Source organism: Pleuronectes platessa, chromosome 9, assembly GCF_947347685.1.
Source record: "Pleuronectes platessa chromosome 9, fPlePla1.1, whole genome shotgun sequence".
Lineage (NCBI taxonomy): Eukaryota > Metazoa > Chordata > Actinopteri > Pleuronectiformes > Pleuronectidae > Pleuronectes > Pleuronectes platessa.
Genome location: NC_070634.1, coordinates 19,356,317 through 19,376,243, shown reverse-complemented (window position 1 = coordinate 19,376,243; position 19,927 = coordinate 19,356,317). Strand labels below are relative to the sequence as shown.

At 41.4% G+C, this 19,927-nt stretch overlaps 1 protein-coding gene across 1 annotated transcript; it reads left to right on the top strand.

The window, feature by feature from the left end:
- The first annotated feature begins 818 nt into the window (after positions 1 to 818).
- On the top strand, positions 819 to 18,959 carry kif14 (kinesin family member 14). The gene is made up of 29 exons (XM_053431306.1): positions 819 to 2,195; positions 2,940 to 3,194; positions 3,334 to 3,421; positions 3,585 to 3,683; positions 3,815 to 3,867; positions 3,961 to 3,991; positions 4,228 to 4,335; positions 4,518 to 4,634; positions 4,730 to 4,848; positions 5,196 to 5,368; positions 6,560 to 6,707; positions 7,159 to 7,222; positions 7,404 to 7,588; positions 7,751 to 7,853; positions 7,952 to 8,109; positions 8,217 to 8,364; positions 8,740 to 8,886; positions 9,486 to 9,618; positions 9,938 to 10,031; positions 10,169 to 10,310; positions 11,242 to 11,348; positions 12,692 to 12,792; positions 12,913 to 13,143; positions 13,341 to 13,528; positions 14,042 to 14,194; positions 14,740 to 14,862; positions 14,975 to 15,049; positions 16,396 to 16,546; positions 17,240 to 18,959. The coding sequence occupies exons 1-29, from the start codon at positions 1,078 to 1,080 to the stop codon at positions 17,599 to 17,601; spliced, it is 4,974 nt and encodes a 1,657-aa protein (XP_053287281.1). The 5' UTR covers positions 819 to 1,077; the 3' UTR covers positions 17,602 to 18,959.
- Positions 18,960 to 19,927: the final 968 nt, after the last annotated feature.

Here is a 19,927-nt window from a genome sequence, read left to right as displayed (position 1 = left end):
AGCTAATGGACAGTCTTCTATACGGTGAACTTGTAATTTATTGTCTTTTATAGGTCCTGCTTGATATCAAAAGACTGCAGCTCCATAGTTTCAGGTCAACACTTATGTGGAGACAAATTTCAGTTTCAATCCCTTGTAAAAAAAACTTTCGAAAAGATGCAAAAATCCGATGCCAACAACTGCAAAAATTCAAACAGGGATTACGTAGAGACAAATTACTTTAAACAGGCATGCAGTGACCATAGAGACATGCAACGTGGATAGAAAATGACTAAAGTGACAAAAACCACCTGACAATGAACAAAACAGAAATATTAACAACAACACAAACGTTTTTTTCAGTCTGACTGAATTGCTCTTATGAAGGAGGGATCAGGAGCATTTCTCGAGCCTGTAGCCTCTTCCTCTCAATGTCTGGTTGATTGTGAACTTTGAGTCCAAGAAAAAAAATACTTGTTTTCTTTAAAAGTGATCAAATATTACATATTATACAAATATGAATCAGTTTGTGACCCTATTTTTTCCAACCCAAGACTCAAATTTAGTTTAAATGCTAAGTCATGGCTCAAACTTCATTCATTCTCAAACATATGTCACAGTTTATGTGGAAACGATGTAGTTTACGTCACTTTTTCAACGGTAAAGTGCTAAATTTAGAAAAAGAAAACATGAGTAGAGATCTCATTTGTTGACGCTTCAACGATGTGCTCACATATACAGTATATATATTAGAACCATGCTGCCGCCTAGCGTCAGTCTCGGGTACACATCTACCTTGACTATGGGATGACGTGAAGACTTCCGCGAATTCAGCCAATCAGCTGCCAGTGGCCGAGACGGTTTGAAATTGAAGCGGGCGAAGGCGGAAGAGGAGGAAAATAACAAACTAAAGTAGCTGTTTCAGCTCAGACGCAACTTTTATCGTGTTTAACGTGTTTTTTATTGTTTTAAACTACAATGTCCAGCTGCACTTGGGTCAGACTGACGTGTTTTTCATGTCGGATGCTGTAGTCGGACTAAGCTAAGTGGACTCACCGTAAGGGCTGTTGGCTCTTTTGTTTTTAGCGATCGGCTAACATGTCGTTATTTAGCGTACAAGCGAGGAAGCACACGGCTTATTATGACCAGCTCATGTCCACGTCCCGGACATCGGGGGGCAGAGGGCGCCCGGCGGAGAGGAAAGCATCCGACACGACGCTGGAGAAAAGTGGGACAACGTCCGGAGAGTCTACGTGTGAGGACAGCAGGACTTCGGAGAAAAGCCGACAGGTACACAGGACCTTTATCGTCTCTGCGCTGTCAAAAAGCGGCGGCGGGCAGCAGACACCTTACCGGGGCCGGCTCACCCTGCAGAGGAGGTCAAGGAGGAGGACCGGGGGCGAACAGGGGGAGAAAACTGTGGCTGAAAGCAGCCTGAACAGCACCCCGGCTCCGGAGAAGAGACTGACCCTACAGCGGAGGACCAGGACCCCCTCCATGGATAAGAGCGCCCTGGGGCAGCGTGGGATCAGCGGGGCTGGTGGGCAGCCTACGCCGAAGGTTCTCAGTGAACCAAACGGCAGGTACCCGAGTGTGTTCAGGTCTGCCAGTGTGAGAGAAGCTGCCTCCAGGAGTAAAAGCAGAGAGACGCATGTGGAAACCCAGGGGAGGCTGGCACTCAGCAAGACACCCTCCTCTTCATCTTCCTCTTCCTCCACCAGACAACTAGAGGACCAGGCCCAAACATTTAAAACCCCCACCAAAAAGACCCCGTTTCACAAGATCGCAGCTAAGAGGGACGTGTTCGAGAGAATGGCAGCGAGAGAAGTCCCTAAAGTAGTGGCGGTCAAGTCTGCGAGTCTGGAAAGACCCAAATCCAGAATGCAACAAGCTCAAGAGTTTAAACCTGCGCCTGCTCCTCGGGTGGGCAAGGTGTCTGCAGGTGTGCACAGGCCCAGCCCTGCGCTAGGGGTGATCAGGACATCCAGCTCCATCAAGAGGGGAGACGTGCCCCAGGCCAGGACGTCCAACCCGGCTCCTGCCCATGCCCCCACCCCGCCTCCGGCTCCGGCCCCGGCCCCTGCTCCTGCTCCTGCTCCAAGGAGTACCGAGCAGCCCCGGTCTCGACCCAGTGAGGCTTTGCAGCAGCAGGATTCATTAAAGATGGAAGACAGTGCAGTGACTGTGGCTGTCCGTGTCAGGCCGTTCAGTGCCCGGTAGGTGATGCACTACTCACCCCATCAGTCTGCAGGTTAGGGTGTGGTTCATTAAAAGTATCCGCTGACTCCTCTAAACATCAGGATTTACAACTAATGACAAACCAAGGTGCAGTTACTTCAGATCTGATTCGATTCAACTGTGTTAATTCTGGACGTAAAGACATCGCTCAGACATTCCAATGGACTAGAACAAGTGAAACAACTGGCAGGAATATATATATATATAAACTTATTTTACAACATGTTCGCAGACATTCTCAGTGTCAAATTCAAACCAGGCTCATTCTCTCAGTGACAAGTTAATTTAATCCACTGGTTAATTGGCAGAAAGAAACTCAAGCAACCTTACCGGCTTCTCAGTTGTGAGGATTTGCTGCTTTTCTTTTTCTTCTGAGAGCAACTTTAGGTTTTTGGTCGAAAGAGGCAACAAATACGTCACCTCACCTTGAGCTTTGGGAAATTGTGATGTGCATCTTCCATCATCTCCAGCTACGATTAATCACTAAAATAATTTATTCAACCATTATCTAAACCGTTCAGGTTCAGGGTGGGAGCTGGATTCAATCTTAGCTGACATTGGCTTAGAGGTTGTTTACACCCTGGACAGGTTGCCATCAAATTGCAGAGCCAAACAACCAACATGCAGATTTGATGGAATCAACAAATAATTTACATGTGTAGCGTATAGAAGTGCTCAGTTTTAAATCCTTCACGTTTTTGAATATTTTTCATCTATTGCAGGGAGAAGGCAGAGAAGGCATCACAGGTCATTTTCATGAAAGGCCAGGAGACCATTGTCCAACATCCTGAGTCCAAACAGAGTTTTTCCTTTACCTACGACCTCTCTTTCTGCTCTGTGGATGAGAGCGAGTCCACATTTGCCAGCCAGCAGATGGTGTACGAGACACTGGCTAGACCTCTGCTACTAAGGGCCTTCGAAGGATTCAACACTTGTCTGTTTGCCTATGGTCAAACAGGCTCTGGGAAATCGTACACGTGAGTATTTTCGGTTTACTACACTCACCCATTTCCCATTTAATCACTCTTCTCTCATCCACTCACTTCTACATGATGTTTTTTGGAATTGCAGTTCGTCTACTGACAGTTTGACTTGTTTAAAATGGTTGTTTTTTAGGATGATGGGCTTCGGAGAAGAAGCAGGAGTTATTCCAAGGTTCTGTCGAGAGCTTTTTTCTAGATTGACCGCCATAGAAAATACAGAGGTAAAATGTTGCATTAATTAATAAATTTTTATAACGTAGTTTTGATTGAATAAACAAGAGGCTTCACCCTTTCTCTATTTAACACTGCAGAGCTCAAACGACACGAATGTTTACAAAACTTGGATAAACGATTAAATGACACATTTGACTTCTTATGTTTCAGGTCAAATGTCATGTAGAAATGAGCTATTTTGAAGTTTACAACGAGAAGATCCACGACCTCCTGATTACCAGAGATGATCCAAATCAAAGAAGGATGCCTGTAAGTCACTGCAGTTGATACCAATGTGTGGAAAGTTTTGGTTTCTCCTGGCTGTCTAGAACACATTGAACATCTACTAGAAGATCATATGTCAGATGTGTATAAAGTCTCATATGAATTCTTGTTTCCAGCTGCGGGTGAGGGAGCATCCCGTCCATGGTCCCTATGTTGCTGAACTTTCAACGTAAGAAACACTTATTGCTTTTTGTATAACACCATAAGATCATTATTTAATGGTGTCATTTTCAGAATTGCTCACTTTGTCATCTCTTCACAGGAATGTTGTGAGCTCTTACAACGACATCCAGGTGGGTTGGAAACTGCTACCAAGATACTTTCTTCTTTCAGATACCTGTTACTCTTATGAACCACTTGGAATTCCCGAGGGAGTCAAGGTTCAAAGTTACAGATATCAATGTCTGTGCATGTGCACTTTAAGATAAAGCTTCAAAGATACAGTATATTCAAAGGGTAACATGGAAAAATAAAACAATGCTGATATCACTTGAGAGATTCAGTCTTAATTCACACTGTTCTGTTTCAGGGTTGGCTGGGGCTCGGCAACAAGCAGAGAGCCACAGCAGCTACAGGAATGAACGACAAGAGCTCCAGATCTCACTCCGTCTTCACCCTGGTTATGACCCAGACCAAAGTACGACCTGTGGACTTATCTGTATCATCACCAATTGCACAACAAAATAGATTTACCCTGTAAAGTCTAAAATGATTTATATAATTACAATTAATTCATCAGAGACACACTGATAAATTTGAGCTGTCATGTATTCCAATTGAATAAGTGTAATAAGTTTGTCTTTGTGTATTTGTCTGCAGACTGAGTTTGTGGAGGATGAGGAACATGACCACAGTATCAGCAGCAGGATCAACCTGGTGGACTTGGCAGGCAGCGAACGCTGTAAAACAGCTCAGACGAGTGGAGACCGACTCAGGGTACACACACAGACACACACACAGACGCACTGAGCTTTAGCTTTGTTGAAGATTCTCTCATATTCAAAACTATGCAATTCCTGTGTCCTTTTTAGGAGGGTGCTAGCATCAACAAATCCCTGCTCACCCTCGGAAAGGTCATATCTGCCCTGTCTGAGCAAGCACTGACCAGGAAGAAGGTCTTCATACCGTACAGGGAGTCTGTCCTCACATGGTGAGAGATCAGGATGCTTGTGCACACTTAACTCTTGTTGAAAAGATAATTAGCTGCATGATGTAAACAATGTTGTTTCCACTTTATACTGTACAAACGTTTTGTGGGATTATTTGTAAATCCAAGAAGGAGTTCTATGAAGAAGAAAATTCTTTCAAATACAGATGTTCGCAATACTGGAAAAATCTAAATAAATACAATAAATGTAGTTAAAAATGATCATAAATTCGGCAGGCTATAGAAATTGTAGTTACTCCACTGAAAATACAGTGCTGTGCAGATCTCTGAACCTAATTCCCAAAAAATTATATGGAACCACGATCCTGACCCTGGTTTTTCTTTTGCAGGCTGTTAAAAGAGAGCCTCGGGGGAAACTCCAAGACAGCCATGATCGCCACACTGAGCCCAGCAGGCAGCAGTGTGGAGGAAACTCTAAGCACTCTCCGCTACGCCCAGCAGGCCCGAACTATCATCAACGTGGCCAAGGTCAATGAAGACACCAGCGCAAAGCTCATCAGAGGTGAGACAATCAGAATGACCACATTAAGAAAGAGTTTGTTGAAACTTCAATGTGCCTTTAAACCTATTTATTTATCTACACCCAAATAGCAGTAATATATAGGAAGGAGTTTTAATATGCCTTATCACTATGTTGGTTTGAGAACAAGTCCATTCATGCAGGGAATATATTAAAAAATAAATATATATATGGATGTGACCTTTGTGACTACATCAGAGGTGGGCGGTGGAGCACAAGGTGAACGTAAAACCTTTCTCCCTTGAGAAAACAATTTAGATTTTTTGGAGGTTCTGTTTTTTTTTTTTTTAAACCTGAACATCTGCCATCTTACACGAACAGCACACACCTGCATGTCCTTTTTCAAAAGGAAATGGTTTTTCTATGCTTGACTGATATTGCTAGCCTGTGTGCTTCCTGGCATCTGGCAACAGTGATTGTGCGTTGAAAAAAATCTCAGCCGCACAAAAAAATCTAGTTTTAAAGCAACAGAGTGCACTCACCAAACAATCCCTCTGTCTTCAACTGCTTATTTATATGTATATACGTCATTTATTCTCTTTTGATAAGGTACTCCAGCTGCCTCTCTTTGTGTCTGTGTCTTGTTCTCTTTCTTTATACGTGCACGTCTATCTTACTATTCATGTCTTGCACTTGATCTTCTTCTCTCTCCTCTCCCGCATATACCCTCCTGTCTGCCCATCTATCCATCACCAACTTATGCACTACCCACTTCAATTAAGGCTTGGCCCTAACCTTGCCTCCAGGCCATATTTATGCACTGTCAGCTGCACATGGCGGCTAACTGTCATGCAAGTATTATTTTTCACGAGGTGATTGTGCTGCTGTTCCTCATCCTCAGCTCTAAGGGGAGCTCTTGCTGTGGTTTTCTCTCATGTCGGTTTGAGAGACACTAAGTGAATGTGACTTAAACATTACAAATCCAGTCGGTGATGATGTGTAAGCTGTCATCTGTGAATTAAATTGTTCAGATCTTAAACAAGATTATCTGTTATTTTTGATGCATTTGTTGAAGTCAAGCCCTAAAAAAAAACTGTAGGGAACTTTATGTAAGTCTGCAATTTGTATTGACAGTACAGGTTTTCATTTAAGTTTATATTTCCTCAGTGCTGTTTCATTATATAATTTAGCTGTATGAAGTATTTGAACAAACTGTTTGTGTGTTTGATTCAGAGCTGAAGGCGGAGGTGGAGAAGCTGCGAGCGGCCCAGATGAGCTCACAGGGGATCGAACCAGACAGGGTCCGGCTGTTTGTGCAGGAGATCACTGCCCTGAAGACAATGCTCTGTCAGCAAGAGAGAGAAATGGTCGAGGCCAACCGGTCAGCATTACTGCAGTCATCATGCATTTATTTATTTTATTCCTTTGACCCGACACCCTACGATTAACATTTTTCTTTTTAAGGGGATCATAGAGAAAGCTGTGGCAGATTTCCTTGTTTTAAATGAATGTAATAACAAAGTGTTTCTTCAAATTCCTTGGTATTCACTGTTTAAATTTAGTTTGCACTAATATTTATGTAACGGTTTATATATTTTATTTATTCATATTCATTCTGTAAATACAAACGAGTCCAAAAATGAGAGACAACTTTCCCCGTTCACTTGAATTCACTTAAATGGGATAGTTGTTTTCATATATTCATAAATAGTTTTATTTTCTTTCTCATCTTCCACACAATGGTTCATATATTTAAAGCTTTGAAAATGTGATAAAATTGACAAAGATATGATTTTCTGCATAGTTTTTTATTAAACTTCATTTTGCTACAGGGCATGGAGAGAGAAACTGGAACAAGCGGAAATACGCAAAAGGGAGGAAACCAAAGAGATGCAGGTAATTTGTTCAGAACAAAACATTGATGGTTTATTTAGGATGTAAATTCCCGTAAAAGTGAAACTAATGCGCTCTGAAAACACAAGTACAACGTTTTTCTGTTTCATCATACTTACATTTTAGTAAACATTTAAAATCAGGAAGACAATATCAGTCGCCAACATATGTTCTTGTTCTGCAGAAAGCCGGCGTGACATTCAAAGTGGACAATCGTCTTCCCAACCTGGTGAACCTGAATGAGGATCCCCAGTTGTCTGAGATGCTTCTCTATATGATCAAAGAGGGTCAAACCACGGTGGGCAAGCTCCAGTCCGACTCCAGCCGAGACATTCAGCTGAATGGAGGCCTCATCGCCGACCATCACTGGTGAGAAATTATCACCAGTCCCGGTCTTTTAGAACAGTGGCAACTGCTTGAGTTGAATTAATAGTACTACTATACTATACTAAAAAAAACTAGGTGCTGATATATCAATTAACGCTGTCCTTTAAAATGTTATTTCAATGTTTTTATCTGTCTTTATTTTAGCGTTATAAACAGTATCCAAAGTACTGTGAGCATCACACCAATGGAAAGTGCCAAGACCTTTGTTAATGGGAACCTGATCTCAGATTCCACTGTCCTCCATCACGTGAGTAGATCATGTCAATCATACGACCAACCCCTTTGTCCAAAGTGTTTTTTAATGCATGTTATTAACTATTCCCGTCTTATGTATTTTAATTCCAGGGTGACAGGGTGATTCTAGGCGGAGACCACTACTTCCGCTTTAACCATCCAGCTGAGGTGCAGTCTGGGAAGCGGGTATCGTGTTGGACAGGCTCAGGCGATGGCCAGAAAGATTTTGAATTTGCCAAAAATGAATTACTTAAGGCCCAAAGAGCTCAGTGAGTCTAATGACTAAATGGAAAAAAAAAACATCACAACCTGCTACCCTGTTTTTTTCCAGGTAACATATGTAAAACTTCCCTAAAGACATCTTTGTGTTTCTCAGGCTGGAGGCAGAAATTGAAGAAGCCCATCTGAAGGCGAAGGAGGAGATGATGCAGGGAATCCAGATGGCCAAGGAGGTGGCCCAGAAGGAGCTTTGTGATCAGAGGGCGCTTTATGAGAACAGGATTCGTACCCTGGAGAGAGAGCTGGTACACTATACCTCCATTTCTCTTTTTTTATTATTAGCTGTTGAGGGCCTCAGGACTGCTAAGTGGTGCCTATTGGCAGGAAACCAGAGCTCTGCACTCTTTATACCGTACTGTGTTGTGAGGAATCTCCACAGATATTTACCTGTTCTGGATGTTTGCAGTGATTGAAAGTTAATTTACATAAACGTTTTACCTGTTAACAAACTACCTTAATCACAAATTTAACTCAATAACCTCTTTTTCTTTCACCCTGTGTACTGCATTGCATAGTCCGAGCCGTCAGATACTTCTTGTCATGTGTAATTTATGTTTATCCCTACACCCTGTCAAGTTGTGTTGCCAGTATTGAGTAATGGCAAAATGTAATTTATTCAGAACGAGGAGAGTGCGTGGAAACGTCAACAGGAATTAGACCAGCAGAGGGTGGCCAGTCAGATGGCAGAGCTGAAGGTGGCCAAGCTGGGGCTGGAACAGGAGGTGGACTCCCAGAAGAAACACCTCCGTCTGCACATGGAGGCCCAGGTCAGGACACGGAGCAAATCTGGGAATGTTTCCTTTTCACTTGGCTCAACTATTTTAGGTTCCAAGGAGGCTGTCTTAGTGCTGTTAGGGATTGTTCCATGAAAAAACAAGTTTATTTGCTTTATCCCACTGTCGATGTCTATTAGCCTTTCAGAATATTTGAATATTAACAGTTTTACAGGCCTCTGCACTGTTGAGCTAACTCCCATTTTCTTTTGGAAGAGACTGTGTCCTAAATACTAACAACTTGGCCTCAGAGATTCAGACTAGTGGTTTGGTGGAGCTGCAGTATCCAAGAGATAATAAGTAACAGATCTTAATTCAGTCAGCTTTCTCCAGTTCTCTCTCTTGATCCTCAGACGTCACTCGATAGGAAATATGATTATTCCTGTAACTGTAAATGACATCATCTCCTTAATTTGCTCATTCTCATGTTTTCTGATGATCTGAAAAGAGCTTGAAAAGCTCAAGCAAATGTGCTGACACAGGGATTATGTTTAACTGATGGGCCATTTGAGTTGTGGTAGAGCTTGGCTAGAGGCATAATGATTTGGCCTGGTGGTTTTTAATAGTGTGTACATTACCATGATTCACTCCAGGCGATGGAGGAACACCGTGTAAGTCAAGTGAGGATTGTTGATGCCCTGGAGGCAGAGAAGAAGAAGATTGGCCGAGAGCTCGAGGAGCTGCAGAAGAAAAGAGCTTTGAGGGAAATCCACACTCCGAGAAATGGTGAGCTCTTTTAAGTCACGACCACGTCCTGGAGTCAGGAACGATATCCACCCACACAGATCCCACCCATCTGGAACTGTGGATGTGTGGGATCTGTCCATTTAGCTGTTTATAGTCAGATGAAAGACAACTCTTGTAGAGGGTGGTTACAAAAAATAAACTACACAATGCAAAGTAAGAATTTGAATCTCACTAAATTGCATTAAAATCATGTAATGGATTGGAATACTAATTATTTATTTTTCCAATAGCATATCATTGAAACAAACAGTACCTGGTGGTCGTGGTGTAGTTGACATGTTTCATTTGTATATGTCAGTCTCTCCACATTGGGATGCCATGAAGATGTCCTTGATGATTGAGGAAGCTAATAAGATCAGTTCTAAACTGAAGAGAAACACAATTTTTAGAAGGTATTGTAAACATTTGTTTTCACTTATTAATTTACTTGTTGGCTTTTCTTATTTTACAGCAAAGCTTTACCATTATTACGATGTTATTCAAAGATTAACTATCACTAAAACCTTTACTTGACTCTCCTCTGTTTTAGACACGAAAGCTCTGACAGCGAGAATCTGGAAACGGGTGGTTTGCTCCAGGTGCGGGTTCAAAACACAAAGCTGGGGATCTCCACGTTCTGGAGTATGGACAAGTTCCAAAACAACATGGCTGCCATGAGGGAACTCGAACAGGTTGGCCTCAAATCAGTTCTACCTTCAACATGTTCCCTTTTCTGATTGGATGATTATTGATTCCTGATGTGGAAAGAACTTGAACATATTTAATGGTGATTTTTAACAATGTATAAAAGAGCACGAACTGGTTGCTCAAGGGTTCAGTCGTGAGAGCTCTTCTCTTAAAGGATGAAGGGTGTGTTTTCTTTGGTTGGTTCATTTTTCCAGGGCCATACTGATCAGTTTGATGTGATGTGTTAATACCTCAGTCTTGGGATCTCTGGAGGCAACGACCAATATTTTGGGGCTTAGTCAAAAAAGCCTGCTTTACAGTGATTGGTCAAACTAGAAACTTCTAGAATTTTTAACCCTGTCATATGCTTTAACTTATTCAGGGAATTTCCAAGTCTTTTGGCTACTTATCTTAGATCCGTTCAAGCTGCCTCTGGTATTCATTTAGGGCTGTAAAGAATAACTGACACGTAATATAGTAGACCTATTTTATTGGCATAGTATTTTGTATAGTCCGCATTATCACCAGTGCAATAAATCTAAAACCTTTTTACACCCTTAAAAGTCTCATATGATAAAGCACATGCAATGAGCAGACACTTGATAAAAATTATGAGCACTCAATTCCCCCAAAATTGCTTTGAAATTCACAGGAAGGTTCATTTATTTGATTTTACCAGTGCTCTAACAAGCTAATAGACGATGGCTGTTGAATGAAGCATATTCCAGCAGCCAGCCTGTCTGTTCCTCATTCTGCATATTCACTCTGACATCAGCTCAAGTGCAATTGCCAATTTCCCAGATGTTTGACCTTATTTACAGTCCAGAGTGGGTCGTTTTATGCCTGACAGAGGGATGCTGCTTCACTTTGCCGTGCTTTTCTCATTAAGTTGTGTAAATGAGACCCAGCATGTCAGCAATAGTTTACTCTCCGCAGGGGGATTCCACCTCTAAAGATGACGACGTGTTTTATGACCCTGATGATGAGTGGGAGCAAGATATATCGGCCTCCTCTTCCTCCACCTCATCGTTCTCTCGCCGAAGGTAATTATCCAGCTCTTCTCCCCCCTCCTATCCATCAGTGGATTGTTCCAGCACCATACATTTACATTAGATTTCAGGAAATGAATTGTAGTCTTGTCCAGTTATTGAAAATGTGTTAGTAGGCAATTGTTCAGAAACCCTTACTGCGTGTTGCTGAGGGAGGGGCCTCTCTGCCTTTCTGCCTTCCTTCCCATCAGTCAACCGTTCTCAGGGCTCTGATGGAAAACGCTTTTGCCCTAATGCACGTTGTTCTAATGTGAACAATATGTCAGACAAATGGATGTATATGGAAAGTTGAAAAGTATGTGGACGGAACATGGAAAATCTTTTTGTCCAACAGTTTGGAAGATTTTGGTTGTTTTCACAAAGAGTTCCTCGTCTCCAGGGATGTAATTTACAACCTGGCACGTAGTTTTGACTTTCAACACATCCTTTTTTTCTTTTTTTCTTGAAGATTTGACATGAAGTCGCTGACCGCGGTATATTTCCCTCTTTATTCCTTTTTCTCTGTTTATTAATTTGATTTCCATGCAGGCCAGGCCAAGGGGTTTAGAGAACGAAAGGGCACTGAGGGTCCCTACGTTTCTCACTCTACAGCCCGTAATCCAAACACACACAGAGGGCACCTGTGGTTCATGCAGATCCACAATATTTTCCCCTCGTATTGTAGTTATTCTTGTGAAAACGTGTTTACGGTGTTTCTGGTGGTGCCTGAACTAGCAGCAGACTCAGCCAAATGAAACATGGCACACGGTCCCCTGTTCCTTTTATACTTGTTTTTTTCTCTATTTCCATAAAAACCACAGCTGTTTACTGAACCTTCTCACCTAAAGGTTGTTCATAATAACTACTAAAGTTTATTTTCCTGCAAAATGTAGTTAACTTTTATTCTTAACCTTTTACTCCTGAGTTTAAAATACACAGGGGTAAAATAACACATTTAAACTTCAATTATTTTAATGTCCGAAGCCGTTCAAGGATAATGCTGCTTACATTTAATTAGAGTAAATTAAAGCTTTCAAATGGGACAATAAGTAGGAGCTGAGTCGAATGGCTTTTGCACTCTATTCTTTTAAAGGTAGTGTTGGTAAGTTGTTTCTGATTCAGAATACTTTTATTTGTTGAAATCCTGTATCAGTTGTAAATTTTTCAAATTAAAGCCGGCTCTTGCTAGCTTTTCCAGGATTACCAACCCTAGCTTTAATAAACAGAAATGAACATTGTAAGTGTATATATTGGAGCACCAAATCATTCTGATTATGGGCATCCATATATTTAACAAGTGTAGATGTAAATACAACATTTACGCATAGAGTTTTGAATTTTGTTTTGTTTGGCCTCAGGAGCAGGAGTTTGCTGAAGAGCAGGAGAATCTCCGGGCGTCTGTACGAGATCCGGGTTCATCCGATTCAGAGCCTCCTCAATGGCTCCTCCCACTCTGCTGGTGAGGCGCAGAACGAAACTGCTGGAATTATTCATTTCATGATTGATACAAAACAAACACAAACGTTATAAGAATGCTATTTAATGTGCACACCCTTTACCTTCATTATTTTCGTCCCAGGGTTGATGGGTGTCAGCAAACCTCCCTCCACCCATTCCACCAGCGCAGACTCTGCCTTGCCTGGCATCTGCAAAGAGCTGATTGGTCAATCAGTGGCCCGTCTCCGTGGATGTAGTTCGACGGAGGAGAGCATGGCTGACAGGTTGGCCTCTGATCTGAACCGGGTGTACGAGGCAGTTCAAACCTTATCTGACCTGTACGACAGCCAGGACGATGACAGCCAGGAGAACGGTGAGAATTTCACTCATTTTTATGTGTAACAAGTGAGTAGATAGACAGGCAAGGACTAGCAAAATCACTTTGCATATAATTGACCTTGCATACAGACTTGATGTCCCAATTTCTCTCTTCATTCAGGCCAAGGTTGATCTTTTTTTTCCATTTGGATTTATTGCGAAGGTGTACATGAACCGTTTCTCCTCCTGCAGTGTTTGTATGCAACTTGGTGGCCCAGACTGAGCTGGTCAAGGCCGCCACAGCCATGGAGAGTGCAGCGTTTGTGACCAGGCATTGGTTGGTGAGCGTTAAACCCGTCTCTGGCTTCCTCTACACCATCACTGAGGAACTCAAGTCCCAAGTGAAGAGGATGGGAGGATTCTTTCAGCTGCTCATTCAGGTGAACACAAAAACTACAGCACTGGAATAAAGGCCATGCGGTGACATATCTGGCTTTTCAAGACACTTGCAACATATAAATGAGTTGATGTTAGTGCAAAATCAGAGCTGAAAAATGATTTTCAGTTTAGCGTAGTTTGGTCAGGGGCGGCTAATCAAAATGCAGAGCATTGATTGACGGATCTTAGCTCTGAGCTGTTTGAGCTCTGTCTATGGAAATGGCCAAGCGGAGGGAATTCTCATCCTTGAGCCCCAAACAGAACATGAATATATGAAACTTAAATCTAAATTCCTTACCAGCCTCAGCACCTAAACACACAATTTTCCCCTTTCACTCACGATTTTTCACATTCTCAACTATTTTTATTTATTTACAGACCCCTCAGTCTACGTGGGCTACTTTGTTAGCTTGCTTACATTCATTCACTATTAAATCAATTTTAATTCAGCCTCTGTGTCAGTTAGCTTGTGCTGACTGGATTTTTACTGAAATTATAATTTTCTCCTCATCCAGGGCTGTGACTCCGAGATCACATCCATGGTGACGGAGGCCCGGAGGAAGAGCAGCCAGTGCCTGGATGCAGCATTGCTTGCACTCGGCCACCTGGCGGCAGTGACATGCATGCCGCTGAATGCTATGGAGCTGGGTGCCCAGGCCACAGGCAAGGTAACACCACCATTAATACCTTAGCAGCTACTATCTCTGCTAAGGCTTTAGGGTTCACTATAATCATGTCTCTGCTCCACAATACCAGAGAATGAAATATTAACTGTGTGGATTTCAAAGCAAGGAAGATATGAGGAGGTGGGGATATTTGGATGTAAATACTTTTCCTCTCTTTTCTTTTTTGATGTATTCTTAAACAAGTCAAAACGACCACATGGTTTACAACGGGGCAGTAACAAAATGTCTGAAACAAACAAATCGCCCAGTCCTTGCGTGCATCTGTCTGTTCTGGAAAGAAAATTGTTCTATGAGGTCTTCAAAAATATTACATTTTATTTTCACGTTGACATCAGTGTACACTGTATGTTGAGTGATCGGTAAGAAGACATGGCAAGCAAAGACAAACCATATATGTTTATTTTTATCCTGTAAAATGTACTATCATATATCTCTATTGGTGAAAAAAGTATAATAAAAAACAGATATGTAACAAGATTTATAACAAAAAGAGAGATTTATGCAATTATATGATTACATCTTTTCAGCCCTCAATGAACATGTGTGTACTGAAGGGGACCAGCAGGGGCGTTCGCTCTCTTTTAAACGAGAGTCTCATCATCACCAGGGAGATGCTGAGAGACGCTCAGCTGGTGTATCCCAGGAACCCAGTAAGAGATCAGAATCATTTATTAAAAACACTGTTGATTCTGTTGTCTTTAGTTTGTTACTTCATGAATTCAAAAAGTTGCTCATACTGATACCTGTTATCTCTGTCCACAGGGTCTGCAGAGCCTTAAATCCAAGATGCTTGATTTAGCATGTGCTCTGCAGAGCTACATGCATTGCCATATTTCGGTGGGTTGTAATGTGATGTCTTTTTAAGAGAAATATTTTTTCTTTGATTATCAATTTAAATTCGAGAGGCTTGTATTTGAGTTTATTAAAAAATCTCAAATATAGCATCAGACTTTTCTTAATATCAGTTTTGTTTGGATTTACAATTTGAATATAATCGAATTGTTTAAACCATAAAACCTAAAACTACAATTAACACAATGTATTATATTCTAGTTTGCCAGTAGTCTTTTTTTTTTTCTTGTCAACTGTGGCTGAAGACAGAATAGAAGCCCAGCACAGCCTCCCTGAATGTGAAAAGGTTGAAAAACAGTCTTCCATCTTGACATGAGCTTAATGTTACAGATTAATACCCGCTCCCACAGCAGCCCTTTTAAAGATGCCACTCAGCCTTTTATTGTTCGTGTAAAGCTCAATGGTCTGTAGGCTTATCTCCCTGCAGTGACCTGTTGAAGATAATCCAGGTAATGAATGTGTTGAATGAAGTGGCATCAGTCACAGCTAACGGGCTTGTTTGCCGTTATCTTAGCCACACAAACTACCAGTTTTTTTGTTCAAACCAATCGCAGACACATATGGACGCAGGGGCATCTTGCTGCCCACTGTGTTATGTTGTCAAATAAACTTGAGTTATGCCTCGAAGCGACAACATACATGCTGTTCTTTTTGCATGCAGCTTGTAACAGAGGCTACACTTGTGCATGATAGTGAATGCAAATGCATCTTTGGTATGAGTGTTTTCTGTTGGATTTAATATTTAGCATTTATTCAGAAAGGGGCAGTTGTCAGTCATCTCAAAATTCAAAATAAGGAGACATTTGAAAAGCTTTTTATTGCACTGATACACAAACATGTCAGTAACACTCCTTGTCTAAATAATGAATGTTGATACATAATTAACAATGTTTTCTTACCATTTCTTTGATCATGACCTATTTGGGATATGTGCAGTAATGTAATAATGAAAATCAAATGAGCACAAAAAACTGCTTTTGATTATTGTAAATCAATGACATGGCAACAATAGCAGTTTGAAGTTGTGAGGCAGGTCAGATTGAAACATTTAGAATTTTGGTGAAAGTCAATTTGATGATTAATAATCTCCTTTACTATCCATGTGCTTTGAGTTATCAAGCAATGCTCTTAAAAGCCCGGATGCTACATCAGAGCTTCTCCGTGGTTGACATCCTAGCAGGTGTATTATATTAAGAAATGTGAACGCATATATTGGTATTGTTCTTTATGTGTGTTTTAGCTTTTTCAATTGTTGTCGTCATTACACACACAGCTGTTTATTTAGCTCGGTCTTTTATATTTATTCTGTGTGTTTTCTTATTTTCAAACAGGAGAGGGAGTCTGACTCAGAGGAGGTGGAGGAATGGGCGGAGGAGGCTTCTGCTTCCCATCTGAAGCAACTGAGGGATGCAGCGACCAAACTGTTCCAGCTGAACCAGGCCATCAGACGGCTGCATTCCTCTCTGTCTGCCGCCCTGCGAGGTGAGGCCTCTGACACACACACACACACACACACACACACACACACACACACACACACACACACACAATCTGGGTGTTCAGTCCGTGAGTCGTATCCACACTGACTAACACCGGAAACATCCTGAAGTCACGAGTATTAGAAAATAACAGTAATTCTAAAGTCAGAGGCAGTTGTTTTAGCCCTTTGTCCTTCACTGTGTCAACGTATCAAGATGATCTAAAAGTAATACAGTAAAATATGACAGAAAGGCTAATGCAGGCCTTTTATTTAATAGAAGCAGGTCTGTCGCTATTATTCATTTTTTAGCACTAAAAACAAATGATTGAATTCATTTAATCATTTTATCAGTTTAACAGCTACTGGATGCTTCATGTGGTTCGTCATAGCATCAGAATGTGTAATAAACGGCTGTAAAAGGTGTCGTTTTATTGGGTGTTTTATTACAGCTCTCCCAATGTCCCAGCCAATCAAAGCATAAACTATGCTTTACTTTTCTTTTGCTGTAATAATACTTATTTCTTGTAGGATTAAATGGATTTTGACCATAACAGTTCTGACGGTTGGTTAAAAGCCTGGCAGGATGACAGAATTAAGCATGAGCAGGGTGGATAAAACCAGCCTCAGTGAAAATGCAGCAGATTATCGTTACTGTTTATGTCACTCCTCCTGTCTGACCATCACTCTCCTTCCAGGAAAAGACAGAGACTCCAACCTCGGCAGCGGCAGAGAGCAGATCTCCTCCTCTGCCAAGGCCGTGGACGAGCTGATCCTGGGTCTGTCAAAGGAGGGAGCCCTGACGGCGTCCTCGCAGCTCCCCTGTCTTCAGAGCGTTGTGACTGCACGAGACACACTCCACTCAGCCCTGCAGTCCTTGTCCTCCCCCTGGAACGAACAGGGGGCCGGAGAAAGCAGAAGCTCTGCCGCTTCAGATAAGAGCACGGAGGAGGACATCTCGAGTAAAGAGAGCGCGTCCACTCACACTGCTGTCAGAAATCGACTTGTGAGCAAAATAGTGTACACGCTCCCATCCATAGGCAGCCCGCACTGGGTGTAACGGGGACAGACTTAGTGTTGGTCTTTATGATGCTCGGATATCATGTAGGATTTACTGTAACTGATAAACTGCTGACGTGAGGAAATACGAAATGCTGGAAATAAGAAGCTAATATAAGTTTTCCTTCTTCACACCCCATCATTACCAACCTCACACAGCGGGCAGCAGACATTACAGAAACTCTTTCCATTCAAGTTGATAGTCGTTCATTTGCACACTTACAATTAGCTTTGGTTTCCACGCGTAAGCCCTCATGTCATTTCTGATACGATGTAAATGCAGCACTAGTGTTGAGATGTACTTCTAAGTGCTTTGAAAGTATTTTTGAAGGATGCATTCAATCAAAGACTTTACTCACCAGTTATTCATTATGCATAAACGCAATATAAACTGTCTCTGTTGTACTTTATTTTTCAGAGGTGACTAAATTATTTTTCGGTTGCATTTTTATTGATTCGAACATGCAACAGTTCCTCGAGCAGCTTTTTTTTTTGTCAGTGTTTTGTAAAAAGAAAAGAAAAGTGCTGAAGGTGTATATCCTCATCCTGCTGTATAGGATCTTTCTCTTGAGTGAAGGCGTATTTCATTCTCATATTCACTTAATGCTTTGCTCTTGTATTTTGTACACAAACTGTAACAATTTGCACTCTGGAGAAACTTCTCTAATACATGTACTCAAACAAAGTATTTTTGATGTCTTTGTAGAGTTTTGTCCGACTTATTAAAGACTAGTAAGTCTATATCATGTAGGGAACTGAAATAATACAATAAATGAATATGCATTGATTTGACAGGAACACAAACCTATCATATTGTGTTGCACTCTTCACTAAATCATATTTTTTTTATTGAATGATTGTGAATGGGACTGAAATATTACAGAGGCTAAAAGTTCAATTCCTTCCTTGTTTAACATGTTTAGCAAAACTTTTATTTTACACATTTCCTAATTCGACTGTCATGAATTAAATAGTGAAGTATCAAAAGTCAGTGAAATATACATGTGAACAACCATGTTTTGCTCTATGTAAATGTTCGGTAAGTTTTATTTACATCAGGGAAACATGTAAATAAATCTTTAAATTCATATCAGTGTTAATTTGGAGGGGATCCCCCTGCACCATAGACTGCATATAAAGGCCAGCACACTACATTGAGAATTTTCACTGTAATATAATGCCACTACTACCGGTTACTACCAGCCTAGTTATCATCCTCATCATTCAACCATATTTTTGGAGAAGAAGATTACAAGCAATTCTATGAGCTCTTCTAGAGGTTCCTGTAATTGTTGAATGTTAATGTAATGTGATGGAAATTCATCTTGAGATTTGAAATAATGAAATTCTCAGACTGGAGTTGCTTTTGAGTCTTTATAATAATAAGCTCTGCAGAGTTTATACAACAAGCACGGGTGCTCAAAATGGAACAACTGGCCTCAAGTTCACAAAAGCCAGAACTTATACAAAGAGGCGTTACATAAGAGATCATTTGGAAAAAAAGAAGACATCGAAGACATGAGATCATCACCTGTGTCTTATCTGCTGTGTATGTCTGTCCGTGGTACCAGTTGGAAGAAAAACATCACCAAATAAGGGTTCCATCCTGTCAGGTGGACAGTATCACAGCAGTGAGACACCTAGTCAGGGGCTTTCCACTACCTTAGACACTGGTCAGTGGAATTTTCCATAACAGTAACTTCCCCCTAAAAATGTGTTCACTCTGCAGATGATCCGAAGATTAATCTGGACAGAGACCACATCTTTTGGTCTGGACCATGGTCTGAGACCTATTTTGGTTTACAGTAAAGACCAGTTTATGGTCCCTTTGCGTATGAAATTTGATGCATCTGTTTCAAACGTCACGACCGCCACTGCATTTATACTTCTGTCCGTCCAAGTGTGAGGTGTGTGCGTGACCACGGCTCCAGAGGAGGCTCACAGAGGACATGTAGGCTACAAACAAGGTGTTAATGACCGTTTCAAGTTGAATTTTAAAGGTTGGGTATTTTTCTATTGTTTTCTTACAATTCAAACCTAAATAAAACCTACTTCAATCATATTTAAATTGAACTGGATTTGGCTCCAACGCTGTTTTACCCGTGAGACTCCTAAAGTGTTTTGTGGACTCAAACACTTCACCCACCCATCGATGGGCATAGTGGTGAGGATACTGAACCATCCCTTTATAAAGAAAAGACGTAATGTTGGGACCAAACAAAGTAGACCTCAAAGTAGCCTCTGATCCTGTGGCTCTGATATTCTGTCAAACGTCGTGATCGTGGTCTCAGAAAGTCTGGAACTGATCTTGAGGGAAACCTGCAGAA